Source organism: Eucyclogobius newberryi, unplaced genomic scaffold (assembly GCF_026437365.1).
Source record: "Eucyclogobius newberryi isolate DKJ021-1_F unplaced genomic scaffold, fEucNew1.0.hap1 SCAF_6, whole genome shotgun sequence".
NCBI classification, from domain to species: domain Eukaryota; kingdom Metazoa; phylum Chordata; class Actinopteri; order Gobiiformes; family Gobiidae; genus Eucyclogobius; species Eucyclogobius newberryi.
Window position 1 is genome coordinate 17,424,462 of NW_027316278.1, and position 22,292 is coordinate 17,446,753.

At 41.9% G+C, this 22,292-nt stretch overlaps 1 protein-coding gene across 1 annotated transcript in view; it reads right to left on the bottom strand.

Moving 5' to 3' along the window:
• Positions 1 to 314: 314 nt before the first annotated feature.
• Positions 315 to 22,292, bottom strand: part of LOC140347519 (phosphatidylethanolamine-binding protein 4) — a 69,639-nt gene continuing 47,661 nt past the window's right edge. The window contains exons 5-7 of the mRNA XM_072434004.1: positions 12,152 to 12,190; positions 11,843 to 11,966; positions 315 to 446 (exon numbers count right to left, since the gene is read on the bottom strand). Coding sequence (XP_072290105.1) covers positions 355 to 446; positions 11,843 to 11,966; positions 12,152 to 12,190 — 255 coding nt within the window. The 3' untranslated portion in view covers positions 315 to 354. The remainder of the gene's footprint in view (positions 447 to 11,842; positions 11,967 to 12,151; positions 12,191 to 22,292) is intronic.

The following is a 22,292-nucleotide window of genomic DNA, read 5'->3' on the forward strand; positions in this document are numbered from 1 at the left end:
TAGGCCCTGACGTGTTTCCGCCTCTGAATTTAGAATAAACTCTTTCCACACCAAGTTGTGATATCGGGCCATCTTCCTCCTCTGTTTGGAAACTAATGAGAAGTCCCCAGTGAGGTCAAAATACGGTCTCCCAAATCCTCCCAACGCGAAGTCACGTGATACTAAAACCTAGAATTTTAGCAACACTACACAAGAAAATACAGTAAGAACAAAGTCATATTATGTCATACAGTGACTACAATCTCCAAAATCCTCTCCTAGCATGCCTTTTTGAAATATCAGACAAAAAGTATATTATGTCACAGACCACAGTAAACAGAGGAGACCAAATGAGCTTTTATGTAACATGGATTCTCAGTCTGTATAGTTTTGAGTTAAGTATTGCAGAGTGGCCACAGGTGCTCCAAGTCCAACCCGCTTTAGGAAGGCATCAACATCCCATTTGCCTATAACAGACACAACACAAAATATTATTGTAAAAAAAGATAAAAAGGAGAGTCTTTATTTTTCAAACAGTGATAGTACAGATATAGTTAGGTCAGAGTTGCAGTCTCGAGTGCATTCCCACCACAGATCTGTGCATGTTTAAGAGATATGCGGCCTAACTCGGAGCACATGGCTCGGAGCTGTGAGTCACTGAGAACAGCTCTGCTCAAAATAAAACATGTTGCAGTAATGATGGAGGTGGGAACGCAAGGACGTATTGGCAACAAGATATGATTCAATCGCCTGGACTGTTTTTTTCCTCCCTCCCCTTTTAAACAAACACCAGACGGCCATCCGGCTGGTATGACAATATCACTTTTAGGGATTTTGTCAAAAGCTGAATCCCTGCAGCTTCCCCTTCCCGCTGCACAAAAAAGACAATTTCACAATTATTCATCCAACAAAAAACAAACTATTTGACTTTCAAGAAGTCCTAGAGAGCAATGTGCATTTTCTTGCTTTTTGTTGCACATTCGAGTAAATTAGTCCAACCACAGGATCATATAATCCATCATAAATGGAAAAGTATAGTGTGGGGAGGGCATCTGTGCTAAAACCTATTCCATATAAATATACAAATCACTCTGGAAAGCAATTAAACTGATACAAAGGGAGATGTGAGCAGAAGGATTGTTTTTTGCATGATGATAAAGGCATACCCGACATTCTGCCATATCCCTATGTGAAACAATGGCATTAACAGCTGCTCATGGACAGTAAAGGAATCGAAGATCTCCAAATGTGTAGAGAGAGTGGTCCCACAGCGAGGGGAGCGACATGACTGCGTTGACCCTTCACAGCAACCGCTCCACAGGTCTGAGCTCAGGCTGTTTTTACCATCAGCCACTTCTGTGTCCTCCAACTCAAACAGAAGGCTAGCGATTTCTGCACTCAGCTCTCATAAGAGCTACAGTAAATGAATTTGCATATTACTAGAACAAGGTGTATGCTGTCAAAAATGTAACTTTGGAACACTGTAATATGTCAATTATATTTATATTTTATACATACAAGACTGCCAACACAAAATGTGTTTAAGAGGGGCTAAAGATGATACATTTCGAGATATCATATAACTGAGTGAACCCAAGCAGTTGGGTTGTTTACTTTATTCCCTCCATCAATTATTGTCCCTGTTCTTTCCATAACCACTATGTTGCCACCATGAAGTTTAAAATGTTTTTTGTTTTTTTTTAATAAAAACTGGTCCAACTTCAGCAGCTGTTTACTGTGAAAAGTTTTAGGAAATGTATAAATGCTTTTCTTTTCTTTATATTTTACACATCAAAAGATTTGGCATTTTTTAAAATCAATATTCATAATAAATTAAATGCATATTTCAGAGTCCTGTGGTTGCAAACATTTATATTTAACAGTCAGAGGTTATAAAGCATAAATATGTGGAGAATATTTCCCTACTCATCTTTGCTAACACTATGGGCGCCTCTTTAGCCTATTGAATGAGTGGCAGCAGACAGGGGTCGTGTCAGGTCCTGGCGCAGGTGGACAATTGGATGAATAATGACCCAGAGATGAGCAGACAGCACTGAGCGACCGGGGACAACCTGCAGGGAGCTCTCATAATCATGTAGGGGCAATAGAGTTAGGTGACCTGAACACGAGACAGGACATGACCCCCGTGACCTTTTGGCCTGAGGTGAAGTGGAGAGTAATGTACCGCCTCTGCAGAACCCCCCTCGCTCCACCAGAGAAAAAGGGTCTAACAGGACTCAAAAAAAGGTAATACCTCTTTTGTTTTAAGATTTCTTCTTTTCAGATGTGTATTCCTGTGTTGTAGCTCTATTGTAGAACCAGAATATCAGACTGTTTTTGATTCGTGTCTAAAAATTTAAAAACTGACATAGCTAGGTTTCAACGCTAGATCAGGAATATTCAACAACATTTCCCTAAGGGCCAGACTTTTTGGAGGGTTGTGGCTTCTTGGCCAAAAATGTGCCATCCCTTTGACACCGTTGGGGGTCACACAAAATTTAGCCAACATGAGATCTGTTGCAGTAATGGTAACAACGGCTATATTAGATTTTTTATGAAAAATAAAATACAAAAGGATTCAACATCATTCCACCTGCAAAATTGCCAATCCAGTACTTAACCAGAATTAAACTAGGACTAAACCAGGACTGAAAAAAAAAAAACTGAATTAACTCAAGAACCAAACCAGAAGTAAACCACTAAGCAAAGGAAAATATGTTCTTAAATGTTTGGAAGATGGGCTGCGTGCCGGATCAGACCGTTTGGGAGGCCGGGCCAGATCAGGCCCACGGGCCAGATCAGAATTGTCTGATGCAAGCGTAACTATTTATTGAGGCTTGGGACTGACACAAAAATGAGGCTGGTATCTATCTATGACTGAATTACACCATTAAATCCACTGAATGGAAGATTTGAATCAACAATTCACAATTGAATGGCAGGATTGAACAGTTTCTTACAGTATTACATTGATTTAAAAACAAACGTAGTAGCTATGCAAAGTCTTACCCAAAATACGCAACATTTCTGGTATCTATGGTCACTCGCTGATAATCCTCAAAGCCTTACAAGTGTCCCTAAAATAGGCTGTTTGTAGTATGATGCGCTTCTGCCTCTCCCATCTGCCGGGCCATGGAAAAAAGCACAGATAGTGATTGTGAATTCTTCCTGCCGGGCCTCTAGTTTCCACCTCTCCTCTTTGTTTGAGTCGGCTTTGAGGTGACACACTAAAGCTGCGTGTGAGGTGTGGTCGGTACCTTTTTTAGATTTAGAAGTGTATCCATGTTAACAGGTTAGACACATTTCACTAAAACATATAAACATGATTATATTTAAGACTTAACCACTACGTGGCCTATTTTGTTAAATTATTTATAGTTGTACTTCCTGATTGGATACCGACCCCATAGGAAGAGGTCGTTCCAAAACTGTTAGCAACCATACTATAAACAAAGACATCGTTATGATTTGACAAGTAATAATACTTTATAGCACCATTATTTTTTGTTAAATTCATCTTTAAACTTTAAAAAAATAATAATCTATTTTTCTTCACAAACTGCCTCTGGACTGATGTAAAACTACGATAAATAGTTACCACAGGTTCTAAGATAAGATAATAAGATAAGATAATCCTTTATTGTCCCACATGGGGAAATTTCATGTTTACATCCCACCAAACGAACATGAAAACCTTTAATGCCACCTCAGTTTGTCTGTATACTCCAGAATGAGGCATTTTAAAGGAGATTTATGATCGTCAGTGCGTCCGTGTGCTCTGTAATCCTGTCATCATTTCGCAGGGCAGATGCTTGTTGTGATTGGACCTGGGTCGGGGAAGGGTGTCACAGGGATCTTGGCTGCCGATCGCTCCTCACAGCCTGCTGTCATTTTAGCAGCTCACATTGTCATAAGCGTTGTCACTTCAGAGATGCAGTCCTTAAGAAATATGGCACACATTGAAGGATAAATTAAGAGTGTATTCTTAGTGGCTGTCACACTGCATACTTTACTGAAGCGGGATTATTGGCATGGTTACGGGAAATATGTGCAGCAAGGCAAAACAGTATAAATAAATGTGGTTGGAAAATTTATCCAATCATCTGATGCTCTTTTCTGTTATGCTCGCAGGTGGCTGGAACCTATCCCGGATACTATGGGCCTTAGGTGGGATGCTTTCTGCAGAGAAACGTCTACAACATTCACTTGAGGGGGAGTTGCACACACGCATGCTTTAGGGATCTCAAGAAAATTCTATTAATTGATTATTCAGGTCACGATATAATCGCTTGGACTAAAACACAATAATCATGATCATTTAAGAGGCAAAAATATTTTCAAAAAACTCTCAATGTTCATAACACTAAAATTGTATATTGGGACATTGCTATCATGCATATGTTTTTATGCTTTGATGGGAGGAAGACATTTAAATACATTTTTACAATATTTCTCAAAAAAGGCCATTATTTGAACAAGGAAAATAGAGGTGGGAGATATATTGAAAAATTATAATGCAATTATTGTTTTGGAGATATGTAAAATAAGCATATAGAGTATATTGTATATACTTTAACAATTTTAAAAATTACCTCACCTTTTGTGGTTTTATGATCCATTCGCGTTTTGGGCAATTACAGAGACATTTGCACATTTGAGCAAATTTCTGGTGCAATAATGAAATATTGTCTGTATCATATCATTTTTTTTTTAATATTCTTTGTCAATATTGCCCACTCCTATAGGAATATATTTCATTTTAGCAAACCTATATTTAGCCGACTAAAGTTTTTTTGAGAAATGTTTACCTGATGAGGAAGAGTAAAAACAAAATGAAAGGCCAAAAAAAACTTAAAATGCCAAAGTACTGCTCTGAGGCATCGACTGCTGGCTGAAACTCAGGCCCCACAGTAGCTACCAAATCGTGGCTGTGTGACTCCACGCTTCTCTGATTAATGGTAGAGGCAGTGGGTGGGTGGTAGACATGGATCTGCCCATTACCACACTGCAACATTGCAAATGGCTTCAATTACTGTGGAGTGTGCTGAGCTGGCAGTAGGGGCTCCAGGAGGCAAGATGAGCAACGTGCAGCGGCAGCTAACTCCACTGTGATCCATTCATTCGCACAACGTGATCATCGCTGAGTGTACTTCTACTATTGTGTAATTTACCCGTGAAAACAGCCAGACGGATTTCTTAAATTTTTCATTCTTTAAATCTCCCACTGTTCTTCTGGTGTTTACAGTGTGTGTATGTGTGTGTTTGGATGCACTGAGGTCAGGGGGTTGTGTATGTGCCGTGTATGTGTATGTGTATGTATATATGTGTGTGTGTGTGTGTGTGTGTGTGTTTGGATGCACTGAGGTCAGGGGGTTGTGTATGTGCTGTGTATGTGTGTGTGTGTGTATATATATATGTGTGTGTGTGTGTGTGTGTGTGTTTGGATGCACTGAAGTCAGGGGGTTGTGTATGTGCCGTGTATGTGTGTGTGTGTGTGTGTGTGTGTTTGGATGCACTGAGGTTAGGGGGTTGTGTATGTGCCGTGTATGTATGTGTGTGTGTGTATATATATGTGTGTGTTTGTGTGTTTGGATGCACTGAGGTCAGGGGTGTGTGTATGTGCCGTGTATGTGTATGTGTATGTATATATGTGTGTGTGTGTGTGTGTTTGGATGCACTGAGGTCAGGGGGTTGTGTATGTGCTGTGTATGTGTGTGTGTGTGTGTGTTTGGATGCACTGAGGTTAGGGGGTTGTGTATGTGCCGTGTATGTGTGTGTGTAGGCTGCAGTAACACGAACATGCCCCCGATTGTAACGCTGTTTCCCCCACAAACTGACTTGCCGGGACTAAACAGTAGCAGCACATGTTGAGGGCTTGCCAAGAGGCTGACAAGTATCATGAGGGTCTGCATGCCCACGCCTGCCCCACACCCTGCCACCCTCAAACCACCCCCACCCACCCTGGCACCAGGGTAGGCTCAGTGAGGGACAGCCTTTCTGAGCCACGGCAACGGGATTCCCTCGTCTGATCACGCTCCTGAGGACTGAGCCAAGTGCGCAGTAGTCACTCCAGTCAGTCAATCAACGCTCGCTGATGCCCCATTATCATAGAACTCATCAGTCAAAATAAAACTCTATAGTAATATTATTATGCCTGTAAGGTTACTGCCAGTCTACATATTTTGCAGTTTTTCCCACTTATTTGCAGTGTTTTTAATGAAAAAAGGCTCACTTGGTTGCCAAGTGGCCCACCATTGTCATGTGTTGTGGGACATCCATCCATCTTCTACCGCTTGTTCCCTGTCGGGGTTGCGGGTGACTGGAGCCTACCTTTAGGCGGGGTACACCCTGGACAGTGGCCAACTTGCCGTAGGGTTAACACAGAGACATGGACATTACAGACAACCATTCACTCTCACATTCATTCACTAGGGCCAATTTAGAGTCACCAATTTTGCCTAACACATGCATGTCTTTGGATGGTGGGAGGAAGCCGGAGAGAACCCACGGTAACACGAGGAGGACATGAGGACAGACTCCACCCAGAGAGATCATGTGATGTTGGTCTGGTCCGGGAATCGAACCCATGAGCTCCTTCAAGAGCGCTAACCGCCTTTGCCACCGTGCACCCACTGTGTTGTGGGACAATCTGACCCAAATATTGAACTCTGTTCAAAATTATTGGTCTGAGACTAATTAAGACCTGCACTGAACTGTTTTTCAGTCTGGGCATCGCCTTTGACTTCAGAATGATGTATCTGGGCTTCAAAACTCCTGCCATGAACATAATAAATAGATACCTTTGGAGCATACATTTCGAGCATATTTCTGACGGCAGGAGAGAAGGCCATTATGAAGAAATGGATGGTACAAATGGCACCAACAATCAGGAAACCGAAATGATAACATTTGAAAAACTAAGTAATGCATTTCCTTGATAAAATGGGCCCAATGCCCAATCTTACTGATGACCCCCTCCAACATTTAGAAAGACCGGAATGGAATACCTCAATTATTTAGGTGTGGTTCTCCATAAAGACTACCGGTAAGTCAATTTGAGAGAAAAACCATACACCCCGTTTTTCCTCTATAAAGAAAGTGTACTCTTATCCCTTTAAAACTCTGAAAATATATGTTTTGCTCAAATTTCACAATCTATTCCAGACTCTCACAAATTCCACCCCCAACCGGCTGTTCGATGAGTGGAATAAAACAATCTCAAGATTTGTATGGTAAAGCAAAATACCCCGTATCCAATTAAAAATCTACAACTATCAAATTAAAAAGGTGGGTGGGGTTATCCTTGTCTGAAATATGGTTGTATTATTTCAGCACAAATCAGAGCATTGCTGTACTGGTGTGACCCAGAATATGAATGTAATGTTATGCCTGAGGTCCCTGAGCAGGCTTTACTGGCAGATGATAAACGGTCAATCAGCTGATCCAACTTATGATCAATGTTTTACATCAAACGGCACAGACATGATGTCATGAGAAGATTACAAAAGGCATAATATATATGCATTTTTTTTTACCAGATTGTATAACAAAATCAAATAGTGTTATTATAATCAAAAAATAAAACAAACACCCATTATAGCCCCCTGACTGAAATATAAATCTGAAATTTCAACGGGAAAAATATAAAAAATAATAAATATATATTAATAATTAGTCATTATTAATAATCTGGACAGCCCTCTTCTTATTTTCAGATTATTTTTTTACTTATGTTGTTTCTCTCTGGTCCTGCCTGGTTTTATTTTTGTTGTTTTATGTTATAAAAATGTCATTCAGACTTAACTGGGACACGCTGATGTGCCTCAGTTTTATTTCATTGGATGTTGTGTTTTGTGTATTTTTGTTTTGCTCTCTCATTCTCTGTGTTCCATGATCTGTGTTCTATGTGTTTAAATAACAAATAAAAAGATTAGAAGAAAAAAACAAAAAACACTTTGAATGGACCACTGCTCCACAGAGCTGATCCATAACTTGGCCCGGTGGTGTCACCTGCTTGTCTCCATAGAGATGGAGAAGTTAAATGCCAAACTTTGAAACATTGTAAGTAGAATAATCACATCTCCGCAGAGACAAGCAGGTGGTTGGCCCTTCACCAGAAAAGTTACATAGTGCACCTTTAAATTTAGCATAAGTTACATATACAGTTTACATACAGTTTAATGTGTTTTTCTTTATGTGATAAATGAATTTGAAAAAATAAAATAGAATCAGATTGTGTTGAATAAGCAGTCAGAACAGCATTGGTCAAATCTGTTCAGCTTTCAGGGAGGGCCAAAGATGAAAAGAAAAAGGGCTCTGAAATTCGCGATTAAATTGAGTCAATGACTGTTAGTGGAAGTGGAAAAGGATCATTAGGAGACTCCCACCCACAACTAAATGCTTCCCCTTCACAAATCACATCAATGAATGTCATGGGCTTTGAGAAATGCTCTGTGTGTCACACCACATGGAGGCAGGACAGACGTTAATAAGTGAACATACTTAACGGAGGAGGTGGGGAGACAGGGATTCCCTTCGGCTCCTCTTTCGTTGTTTGTGTGGGGAAACCGTGTTGTCGGCCAAGAGGAGGCCAAAAATAATGTAGCAGGTACAACACGAAATTTAGAACTACAAATAATTACTGTGATAGTTCTCATTGATTTGCATACAACCGTGAGTAGACATTTTTTTTTAATTTGTTGTGCCGATGCTCTGTATATCTGTTGGCTCATCAACAAGGTCAGCTAGTGTCATCAAACGAAACATTTCATTATCTGAGACTGGATGAGATAATTTCATAGACAAGAAAGGAAGTGCTACATCTGGAGGTGAACTCATCGTGTTGATTGAGGATGGGTGGACCCACTCATTTCAGGCAGGGATCAAATAGGGTCAATTAGAGCAGAAATACAATTTGATTTGGTCAATGTACAAAATGTAAATAAAAAGAGTGTCATGCTTTACCAGGTTCATGGAAGTTTTTTTCGCTATAAAGTTTTAGCCATAAACAAAAGTGTAGCAAATGATAGTTTACCTGTGTTTTTAGGTTAATTCTGTAGAATTCAAAATGACGCACTATGTTTCATTAAATTGAAAATGTATATTGTTCATGCTTGAAGTATTTTCAGAATTGAGTTTGTGAAAAAGAAAAAGAAGCTCTTGCATATCAAGTTAGCCCAGTATTATTTTTGGTACTAAAAGCTTAATGAGTTCTGACTTGGAGAGTAGCAAAACAATAAATCAAGAGTTTTTAAATGTGAGTTTGGAGAACAGCTCCAAAGTGCGCCTTTTTGACATTTCACTTTTTGCAGGTTTTTGACATCAAACTGAGTTTAGTCTAATGTGCTGGGATTGTTTGCTGACATAGCTGTCAAGACTTCAAACAGCACAGACTGGCAGCTCCCCTCACTCGCGTCCACAGTGCTTCAAGACTCAAGCCTCCTTTTCCTCCTTTTCAAATCAGCGCCCGTGACTCGACGAGAACCGACAGACAGACACGCCTCCTGTGGGGTAATGTACCAAGAAGCATTGCCCACATTTCAGAGACTTTTCTTCAGGGGGTTGGAAAAGTCAGGAAGTACAAACAAAACAATAACAAACAATGTCTTCTGAGAGGTGCGCTATGGATGGAGTATCAGTGATTTGAATTAATATGTACATTATTGACACTGTTGACAGAAGAATAGAAGACGGGCGAGACAGACTCGTGCAGGTGTGCGTGGGAGTTCACAATACCACAGCAGGCTTCCTTGCTAACCTCATTAACATGTCCCTTGTTAAGTTCAACCACTTGGAGGAAATTGTCCTCTTGAAGCAACTCAAAATCCATCCATCCATCCATTTTCTACCGCTTGTTCCCTTTCGGGGTCGCGGGTGACTGGAGCCTATCCCAGTGACTTCGAGCCTTAGGCGGGGTACACCCTGGACAGTGGCCAACTCGTCGCAGCACTCAACTCAAAATGCTTTGGTTAAATGTTAAGTAATTATTATAATAATTATAATAATTACTTAACATTTAATTAACTTTATAATTGTTATTATTAAGTAAATGTAAGTAATTATTTGCAAATTATGTCAAATAGCGGCTGTTGATCAAAACCGGAAAAACCAGGGCAATGCGTCGGTGTATGGTATTCACTGATGTATTATATAACAGCAAATCTTATATTGAATGAACCCAATAGAGAAGTGGCTAATGATATAAGCTGTGTAAAAATAATGTATCATTGAGACATGATATACTGACACTAAGACGAGACACGCGGATTTGCACAGTTGTAAATAGAAAGCTTAAAACCACAAACGCTTCACAAACGTACAAAAGGTTTTAGTGCTGATTCAACATGAAATTAGTGGGAGTTGTCAGTGTAGAATTTGACTTCTCAGTATCTCACATTCTAGGAAACTTTCTTGGATCGTCGTTACATAGAAACAGTCACTTTATTCTGATGTCATTCACACTATGTGCATTTGTCTATTTGTCTCATTCAATAAAACTCTGATTTGTTATTTTTAAAACGGGGGATTTCTTCAATACTCGAATAAAGTTAAACAATACAGATTATTTCCTTATTGCAATTTTGTTTTGTTTTTTAATCGCTTTAGCACATTTTCGGAAATCATAACTTTAGCAAATCTTTGCCACAAATTTCATTTACTCAAACCTTCACCTAAGACACAACAGTTCAGAATCTAACTTTGTGAACAAAACCTAAATCTGTAAAAAAAAGAAAAAAATCTGATTCATAAACTGATCTTATACCCTCATCCGGACTCAGCCCACACTTTCAGACGAGTGCTGTGGGAGTTAGAGACCTGTAGTAACATGATGTTTCTGTTGGTTTAAGAGTGAGGTAATAGGTGTGGTATAGGCTCCAAATAAACTCTATTAAACATTACAAAAAACATGTATGTAACAAACAAGCTTATTCTTTATATTTTTCTAGCCTTGGATAACAGATGTGTTTCAACATCTTTGTTACCATGAAGCATTCTAAAACTGTTCAGGAAAGGTCAAATTTGGTCCCTACTTTTTATTTAGCATGGCTTAGTATCTTATTTTCATCCATCTTCTACTGCTTGTTCCCTTTCAGGGTCCCGGAAAACCCAGAGAGAACATGGGGAGAACATGCAGACTCCACCCAGAGAGATCATGTGATGTTGGTCTGGTCCAGGAATTGAACCCATGATCTCCTTCTTGGGAGGCAAGAGCGCTAACCGCCTTTGCCACCGTGCACCCCATCTTATTTTCAGTACTTTTCAAATCAAATATTAGTTTTACAGCACTTTTCATTAAAAACCCCCACATAATTGTGTTTCAAGTACTGCTTCTGAAAAGTGTTCAAATCAAAGTTAGGGCTTAAAAATGGAAGAGTACGGTTTGTTCCCCAAGTGGCAAGCATTGGACATAATACAAACAACCAGACTAGGGCTGTATTCTAATTGAAATCACAATTATTTCAAACAATTACTTACATACTGCCGAATTAATATCTTTTATTAGTAATGTTTTGTGACAGTTTTGTTTTAAAAGCTTATGTGGATAAAAGTGGCTTTGCTCCTTTTCACTTTCATTGTATCTTTGATTATATCAAGTTTGTAATGAGTAGAAATGAAAATAATTGCACAGCCCTAAATTCAACTGTCAAATTTCATCATATGTCATACTGTCTTGAAATGTACTGATCTTTTCCCTATGACACAAACCTATGAAACAATAATAAAGTGACAAGTTCTGTATGAGGATAAACAACAGGTAGAAAGACGTTCAATGTCAGTAAAACAGGGAGTCGGATCATTCAGAGATTATTGTACGGCAAAAACAATGGTGTGAAGTCAAGATGCTAGAGTGCAGGCTGTTTACCGCGGTGAGACTTCTCCGCCTCAGTCAGAGTCACGTGGGCATCTGCCGGCTGCTCCAACAACATGAACTGGTACCGATGAAAGCCGGATTTGCTTGGCGGTGTCGGCGGGCGATAGTCTGCATGGTACAAGACATGTTAATGATAAAAGCTGGAAAGGTGAGGTGACGATAAATAGATACAGCGCAATCCTCACCATCTCAACCAGACAGAAAATATAACAGATGCAATTTTTATTCATTCTAATTTGATACGAGTTAAAAAACAAATACAAAAACATGAGTGTGTAAGGATCAACACTTGCCAGCCAGAGTGGTGCCTTTTATTTGTCCTTTTCTGAGTGAAGTGCCCTGCAAAGTCAGCAAAAAGAGAGTGAGACAGAAAAACACACAGCGCAGTCAGACGTCTTTGCATGAGTTATAAACAACCAAAACAATTATAATGCAAGAAAAACATTCAAACAAATTAATATAGTAAATTACTTTGGTGCATCTTTTTCATTTGATCTGTTCATTAGAAATGCAAATGTATAACTTTACTCCAGTGAAGCTGATTTGAGTTTGAGAACAGCAACAACATCATACTTTACTAATTTGTACATTTAGATTTTAGTTCACGGTGCTCTAATTAGTAATCAACAAATATTAGCAACTAGTAAGTGTTTTTCTAACGTTTACTTTATAGAGATTATTCAATAAGATAGTGTTCCGCATGACAAATGACCTCCTGTTGCCTAGAAACGATCAGCATCCACATAAAGATGAATATTTCCTACATAAGCCTCTTCCACAGTGATAGTAAGGTTAAACTCCCTCATCCCCAGAAGCTCTTCAAATTGTACACAGAGATGTTTGTTTACTTGGCTGCTCGATGCAACATGCTGTATCTTTGAGTGGGAAGAAAACCACTAAATATGTTGTCTGTGAAACGGCCCAAAACCCACTTGAGGTAAGCGTGGAAGTCCCCCATCACAGGCGTCAAGTACACCTCTGTCTGCGGGCCTGTCGAGGTTTCTGCACGCACAAGCGCCACCCGCAGGCAGGCAGAGGAACTACGCTTCAGGAAAGGCCAGTTCTGAAGAAACTTTCATCTTTCAATAAAGCTGCACAGTTACAGTATTTGGTGTGAACAAGGATTTTAGTAAATTAAAAGTTGTACAAGCAATAAATGATGTCTCCTGCAGCACTTCTGATATTGACTACTTCCTCTGGTCTGAATAAAGATTGTTGTGCACCAGTTTTGATCAACCTCCAGTCAATGGTGCAAATGTTCATTAGGGTTTACTCAATGGCATATGTAATCTGTACTTGTACTGTGCCTGGAGACAGTTGTGTGCTTATTGCCAAAATACAACGTTTACAGCTCATATATATGAACTGAAGCATTAGTACTGAAAGCTTCGATGTCTCAATGCAAGAGTTGGTGCAGTCTGTATTTCTAACACTTATCAGCGAGAAGAAGCTTTATTTAGAAATACCAGGAGTCCTGCCGCCTCAAGCATCCAAACCCATCACCATAGAAACAAGTAGTCAACATTTGAGGATGCAACATTTTCCCATATCTCAAAAATTCACCATGCCCTTTTAATAACATTTCAATACAGAGAAAACAATGCCATGTTAGACTTCTTAAACCAACAAAAATACTGCATTCATGAAAAGACTGGAGTGACTTTAAAGAAAACATTCTTACTTAGTGACCCTTTGGTGCATCACACTTATCAACAGGACATTCTCACATGGTGGGTGGGATTTCCTGTGGGACTCTGCTGCGGAGGCGGAGCATATAGCGTTTAATATTATTGAGACAAAATGATTGGCAGCCGCTAATTGGGCCACTGTAAAGTTACATGGGGTTGTTGTAGTATAAAGAGTTACATGGGGTTGTTGTAGTATAAAGAGTTACATGGGGTTGTTGTAGTATAAAGAGTTACATGGGGTTGTTGTAGTATAAAGAGTTACATGGGGCGTTGTAGTACAAAGAGTTACATGGGGTTGTTATAGTATAAAGAGTTACATGGGGTTGTTATAGTATAAAGAGTTACATGGGGTTGTTGTAGTATAAAGAGTTACATGGGGTTATTGTAGTATAAAGAGTTACATGGGGTTATTGTAGTATAAAGAGTTACATGGGGTTGTTGTAGTATAAAAAGTTACATGGGGTTATTGTAGTATAAAGAGTTACATGGGGTTATTTTAGTACAAAGAGTTACATGGGGTTATTGTAGTATAAAGAGTTACATGGGGTTGTTGTAGTACAAAGAGTTACATGGGGTTGTTGTAGTATAAAGAGTTACAGGGAGTTGTTGTAGTATAAAGAGTTACATGGGGTTGTTGTAGTATAAAGAGTTACATGGGGTTGTTGTAGTATAAAGAGTTACATGGGGTTGTTGTAGTATAAAGAGTTACATGGGGTTGTTGTAGTATAACGAGTTACATGGGGTTGTTGTAGTATAAAGAGTTACATGGGGTTGTTGTAGTATAAAGAGTTACATGGGGTTGTTGTAGTATAAAGAGTTACATGGGGTTGTTGTAGTATAAAGAGTTACATGGGGTTGTTGTAGTATAAAGAGTTACATGGGGTTGTTATAGTATAAAGAGTTACATGGGGTTGTTGTAGTATAAAGAGTTACATGGGGTTATTGTAGTATAAAGAGTTACATGGGGTTGTTATAGTATAAAGAGTTACATGGGGTTATTGTAGTATAAAGAGTTACATGGGGTTATTTTAGTACAAAGAGTTACATGGGGTTATTGTAGTATAAAGAGTTACATGGGGTTATTTTAGTACAAAGAGTTACATGGGGTTATTGTAGTACAAAGAGTTACATGGGGTTGTTGTAGTATAAAGAGTTACATGGGGTTGTTGTAGTATAAAGAGTTACAGGGGGTTGTTGTAGTACAAAGAGTTACATGGGGTTGTTGTAGTACAAAGAGTTACATGGGGTTATTAAATGGAGTTGTTATAATATAAATACTTACATGGAGTTGTTCTCTGATAACATATATTTAATTGAACAGAATGCAAAGTTTAAATAATTACATCAAATTAGGTTATGTGTAAAAATGACTTTGCCTTATTACATATAGCATATTAGAAAACAAAAAGAAATTTTGAGAAAATGACTAAGTTTTGCTCATTCTTCAGGAATACCCACTTGTGTTGGAGTGAGTGAATCACAAAGTGGGCAGTGTGGGACCATCAGATTGGCTGCTCTGCTCTGATACTGGACAGTTATAGCCTGAACATTATATTAACTACTTACATTGATAATATTGGTATGTTTTAAAAGGCTAAACAAATGAAAAACTGAGGTAATATGTAAGTGCAAACATTTATTTAACATATTAGTATCTAACCAACAATGAGAGAAGCTTGTGTTGGATGTGGAGGTATTGCTAGAGAAGAGAAAGAAGATACAGTGCAGGGGTCAACGACCTTTTGTTTCCCAGAGAACTTCTTAGCCAAACTTACAGAAATCTACTTTTGTTAGGAACTTATTTGTGACTATAAGATGGGTGAATTTATAGTTGCACATTTTTAGTGCATGTGTGTATTTAATGGAGACATAAGATTTGATATGGGATCTCACAATATAAGATTTTAGTCTTACAATTATAATTATAATAATAATTATTATTATTACTATTACTATTATTATCCATCCATCCATCCATCTTCTGCCGCTTTATCCGGGGCCGGGTCGCGGGGGCAGCAGTCTGAGCAGGGACTCCCAGACCTCCCTCTCCCCAGACACTTCCTCTAACTCCTCCGGGGGGATCCCGAGGCGTTCCCAGGCCAGCCGAGAGACATAGTCTCTCCAACGTGTCCTGGGTCTTCCCCGGGGCCTCTTCCCGGTGGGACATGCCTGAAACACCTCCCGAGGGAGGCGCCCAGGAGGCATCCGGAACAGATGCCCGAGCCACCTCAGCTGGCTCCTCTCGACGTGGAGGAGCAGCGGCTCTACTCCGAGCTCCCCCCGTGTGGCCGAACTCCTCACCTTATCTCTAAGGGAGCGCCCAGCCACACGGCGGAGGAAACTCATTTCGACCGCTTGTATCCGCGATCTTGTTCTTTCGGTCACTACCCAAAGCTCATGACCATAGGTGAGGGTAGGAACGTAGACCGACCGGTAAATAGAGAGCTTTGCCTTTAGGCTCAGCTCCCTCTTCACCACAACAGTCCGATGCAGCGGCTGCATCACTGCAGCCGCTGCACCGATCCGCCTGTCGATCTCACGCTCCATCCTTCCCTCACTCGTGAACAAGACCCCGAGATACTTGAACTCCTCCACTTGGGGCAAGGACACCCCACCCACCTGGAGAGGGCAAGCCACCTTTTTCCGGTCGAGAACCATGGCCTCGGATTTGGAGGTGCTGATTCTCATCCCAGCCGCTTCACACTCGGCTGCAAACCGTCCCAGTGCATGTTGCAGGTCCGGGTTTGATGGAGCCATCAGGACAACATCGTCTGCAAACAGCAGAGATGAGACCCTCCGACCCCTGACTGCGCCTAGAAATTCTGTCCATAAAAATTATGAACAGAACCGGTGACAAAGGGCAGCCCTGGCGGAGTCCAACATGCACTGGGAACAGGTCTGACTTACTGCCGGCAATGCAAACACAGCTCCTGCTCCGGTCATACAGGGACCGGACAGCCCTGAGCAAAGGGCCCCGGACCCCGTACTCCCGGAGCACCCCCCAAAGGACACCCCGAGGGACACGGTCGAAAGCCTTCTCCAGATCCACAAAGCACATGTGGACTGGTTGGGCAAACTCCCATGAACCCTCGAGCACCCGATGGAGGGTAACCACTCTGCTCCTCCTGAATCCGATTCTCCTCTTCAGTACCTTGGAATAGACCTTACCCGGGAGGCTGAGGAGTGTGATCCCTCTGTAGTTGGAACACACCCTCCGGTCCCCCTTCTTGACCAGAGGGACCACCACCCCGGTCTGCCAGTCCAGAGGCACGGTCCCCGAACGCCACGCGATGTTGCAGAGACGTGTCAACCAAGACAGTCCTACAACATCCAGATACTTTAGGTACTCAGGGCGGATCTCATCCACCCCCGGAGCCCTGCCACCGAGGAGTTTGCGAACAACCTCAGTGACTTCAGCTTGGGTGATGGATGAGCCAGCCTCCGAGTCCCCGGTCTCTACTTCCTCTTCGGAAGACGTGACTGAGGGATTAAGGAGATCCTCAAAGTATTCCTTCCACCGTCCGACGACATCCCCAGTCGAGGTCAGCAGGCCTCCACCCGCACCGTAAACGGTGTTGGTGTGACACTGCTTCCCCCTCCTGAGGCGGCGGACGGTTTGCCAGAATTTCTTTGGTGCCGACCGATAGTCCTCCTCCATGGCCTCCCCGAACTCCTCCCAGGCCCAGGTTTTTGCCTCTGCGACAGCACGATCCGCGGCTCGCTTGGCCTGCCGATACCCGTCGATGACCTCCGGAGACCTACAAGCCAGAGTGGCCTGATAGGCCTCCTTCTTCAGTCTGACGGCATCCCTTACTTCCGGTGTCCACCACCGGGTTCGGGGGTTGCCGCCACGACAGGCACCGGAGACCTTGCGACCACAGCTCCGAGCAGCCGCATCAACAATGGAGGCGGAGAACATGGTCCACTCAGACTCAATGTCCCCAGCCTCCCCCGGGACATGGGAGAAGCTCTCCCGGAGGTGCGAGTTGAATACCCTACTGACAGAGGGCTCCACTAGACGTTCCCAACAGACCCTCACAATGCGCTTGGGTCTGCCAAGTCTGTCCGGCTTCCTCCTCCGCCAGCGGACCCAACTCACCACCAGGTGGTGATCGGTTGACAACTCTGCCCCTCTCTTCACCCGAGTGTCCAAGACACGCGGCCGGAGGTCAGATGACACGACAACAAAGTCGATCATTGACCTCCGGCCTAGGGTGTCCTGGTGCCATGTGCACTGATGGACACCCTTGTGCTTGAACATGGTGTTCGTTATGGACAATCCGTGGCTAGCACAGAAGTCCAATAACTGAACACCGCTCGGGTTCAGATCGGGGAAGCCGTTCTTCCCGATCACCCCTCTCCAGGTGTCACTGTCATTGCCCACGTGGGCGTTGAAGTCCCCCAGTAGAACAACGGAGTCCCCGGTCGGTGCACTGTCCAGTACCCCTCCCAAGGACTCCAAGAAGGCCGGGTACTCTGCACTGCTGTTCGGCCCGTAGGCCGCCACAACAGTGAGAGACCTGTCCCCCACCCGAAGGCGGAGGGACGGGACCCTCTCGTTCACCGGGGTAAACTCCAACACGTGGCGGCTGAGCTGAGGGGCTATCAGCAAGCCCACACCAGCCCGCCGCCTCTCCCCGCGGGCAACACCAGAGAAGTGGAGCGTCCAGCCCCTCTCGAGGAGATGGGTTCCAGAGCCCAAACTGTGCGTGGAGGTGAGGCCGACTATATCTAGTCGGTATCGCTCAACCTCCCGCACAAGCTCAGGCTCTTTCCCCCCCAGCGAGGTGACATTCCATGTCCCCAGAGTTAGTCTCTGTGTCTGGAGATCTGGTCGCCGAGGCCCCTGCCGTCGACTGCCGCCCAGATATCTCTGCACCGGCCCCTTATGGATCCTCCTGCGGGTGGTGGGCCCACGGGAGGGCGGCCCCACGTCGCTCTTTCAGGCTGTGCCCGGCCGGGCCCCGTGGGGTAAGACCCGGCCACCAGGCGCTCGCCATGGAGCACCCATCCCAGGCCTGGCTCCAGGATGGGGCCCCGGTGACGCCGATCCGGGCGACGTAAACTGCCTTGTTCGTGTTGTCATCATAGAGGGCTTCTGAACCGATCTTTGTCCGACCCGTCACCTAGGACCTGTTTGCCTTGGGAGACCCTACCAGGGGCATGAAGCCCCTGACAACATAGCTCCCGGGATCATTCGGGCACTCAAACCCCTCCACCACGTTAAGGTGTCGGTTCAAGGAGAGGACAATTATTATTATTATTATTATTGAGAAAAAACATCATGATTTTACAATCATTCATGACTGCTAACACTATGACCAAACAACATTAAAGACTTGTAGTTCATTCAGAAAAAGATGATTGATTTGATTTCATAAAGCCAAGGAATGATGAAGCAATGATATTGTCACATAAACAGCCAGATATTAGTACTTCAAATGTAGTTTCACTTTTTTGGAGTATAGATTCAATACTTCAGTAACTCAAGTATAGTTATTTAAGTTATTCACATGAATATCTAAAGTATTCAATAAAATATTTATCTTATTAAAGTGTGGGCAAAACAACACAAATCCTCATATATTCGTGTTCTCTTTCAAAATCTCAAATGCTGACATTTCTTTAGGCAACTATTATAAACTTTGTTGTGATAGACCCAGCAAAGGAGGTGGAGTAGCAATATTTATTCAATCTTGTTTTGTTCTGGGTTCAGTGCATATTGAACACGATCAAACGCTGAAAAATATGAATTAAAATGAGAAACGAGAAAATTGTATACAATAATCATATCTTTACAAGTAACACATTCAAGCAATTTACAACATCAAAAACTAACCAAATTTGGCTATTTATAACAAATTATATCATTCATCATGCAGAGGCAAACTCAGGATGTTGTCGGGGGCTTTAAGCCCCTGGTAGGATTTCGAAAGGCAAACAGGTCCTAGGTGACGGGTCAGACCAGGCGCGGATCAGAAGCCTCTCATGGATATAAAAACCTGGATGACACTTAATCATCTGCTTCTAAACCCTGAAAAAAAACGAGATCATTGTGTTGGGCCCTAAACATCTACGAGACGCTTTATCTGAGCAGATTGTCACACTGGACAATGTCAGTGTAGCCTCCAGTTCTACTGTAAGAAACCAGTCTCATTTGACCAGGAGCTCTCATTTAAAGCGCATATAAATCAAGCCTGTAAAACAACCTATTTCCATTTGCGCAATACAGCCAAAATCAGAAGAATCCTGCCTAAAAGCGATGCTGAAAAACGTATCCATGCATTTGTAATGTCATCTTAGACTACTGTAACTCCCTGCTCGCGGCGTGTCCTACAAGCTGCAAGATTTCTAACAGGAACTAAAAGTAGAGAGCACATTACGCCGGTGCGTGAGTCTCTTCACTGGCGAGTTTAGAATATAATTTAAAATTCTACTCCTGACTTACAAAGCCATAAATGACATGGCCCCATCCTACCTCAAAGATGCTATAGTACCATATCATCCAAACAGAGCTCTTCGCTCTCAGAATGCTGGCCTTCTGGTGGTCCCAAGAGTCTCTAAAAGCACAGTAGGAGGTAGAGCGTTTAGCTACCAAGCTCCTGTGTTATGGAATCAGCTCCTGTCCATGTTAAACAGGCCGACACAGTCTCTTCTTTAAGACCAGGCTTAAAACGTTCCTCTTTGAAATCGCTTATGGTCAGGCCAGTTAGGAACAACTATGCTGGGGGAAGTATGGCAGCTTGAGCACTATTCTCTGCTTCTGACTACTTATTCTATCAACAATATTTAATATTTAATTTCACTTGCAATCTGTTCATTGCCTTTTCTTCTTCTTTTCCCACTCCCCGCCAGGTACATCGATGACCTGTGAATTGAAATTGAATTGAATTATGAAGAGTGCTATAACAAGGTCAGTAACATCGCCCGGATCGGCGTTACCGGCGCCAATTCCTGGAGCCAGGCCTGGGGTGGGTGCTCAAGGGGCCCAGCACAGCCCGAAACAGCTCCAACAATCAAGGGCTGAACCCATATCATAACGGACATCTGAGAAAAGTGGGGTGGAAATTACATTCAGACTTTTTAAAAATACCTTTTTGCCAGCGTCTGGACTAAAAGGGACTAATTTGTTGTGCCGTAATTTTTGTTCTATTATTTGGATGTCTTATATAACGGTACTTGCGCTGGTGATCATATACGTATTCTACACAAACCCTCTTAAAACCTCCATCTTCTTTTCAGGAGATGGATACAGAACCCAAAACTGTGAATTATATTCAGTAGAATATCAATCGTTGAAAGACAGACGAGAACAACACTGCATTTTGATGGTTAATAAGGCTCTCATTGGTATTTTGCCTAATTATTTAACAAGTTTGATCAAAAAGTATTGATCAATTGAAATATCGGAACATTTTTATTTCGCAGACGCACCCTGTCACTTCAAAGTCAGGGGAAAATACTTTAAGCAACTTTGCTCCCTGTCTGTAGATCAAAACACACAGACTATTTAAATTAAAGGAATAATGGAGGATTTTTTGGCTCCAAATCTAAGTCTCTTTCCTCGTGGCGTGGACAGCCGAGTAGTTCATTCACATGTCAATCATAGGATGCACCTGCACAGCTGCAGCCTCGTCAGCTCGTCGCCAGGTTAGCAGCATGTTTGCATCTGTCTAAGCGCATTTATATATTATAATAGTTCTCTCAGTATACGGGACAAAATTAAGACAGAGAAAGACAGTTCGAGCTGACTCAGAAGAGACCGAAATCTACAGAGACAAGAGATGCGATCCGCCGCGCTAATAAACAAACGCACGTGTAGCAACGAGGCTGTTGTGCGCGTCCGCACGGGGGGAGTGCGCAAGCACCTCTGCTTGAGTTCTCAAATCGGCGAAAAATCCTCCATTATTCCTTGAAGTGATTCGCTCATGCTTTGCATAATTTTAGCCTATATTGTATGTGTGTTTTTATGTATTTGTTCATTTTATTTTATGAATTGTTTTATTGAATGATTTATTTGCATTTTATCTGGTTACCCTGTGTTTGATTAAACTGCTTTTTTTTATTTGACATTTTACTCACGAAAAAGTGAGTTTCTCTCATTGGGTTTAAAAATTAAATAAATAACTGACATGACTCATTGTTACTCACATTTTTCATGATTATTTTTTATTTTATTTCTTATGATTATTTTATGACATGAATATTCATTGATTTATATATTTAACAATGATTGATCAACCAAATAATCTCATCATCTTGAGATACATACAATGATATTGATATGTGATAAATCAAATTTGACAGATTCAGCTTAAGGTGTAATTCATAAGGCTTTGGTGAGATGCTTAGTACCGGGTGGAGATGCTATCAATGAAAAGAGGCCAAGGTTACATGTTCTAAACTAAGGGCCTAGAGAGGGAGAGATAATGGTGAAGCGTTAAAGGATACATTTCACTTTAGAATGGGCCTCTGTGTACACCTGGCATGGCCCAGACTTGATAAGAAGATGTATACCCCCCACAGTCTACAGTTACTAGCCTAAAACTAAATAAGAACAAACCATTTTCATAATTCACATATGTTTTATAGAGGACAAATCCAGTTCAGGTACCACCAAAGGCCAAATTGCTGAAACCTTTCTCCTCTTCAGTTATACATTTATCAGCCTGAGGGAGGAAGATGAGCCCTGTTTTGGTTTAATTCACTTTCATCACTTCCTGTTCGGAGCGCAGTGGGTAGGAGTTTGTAAA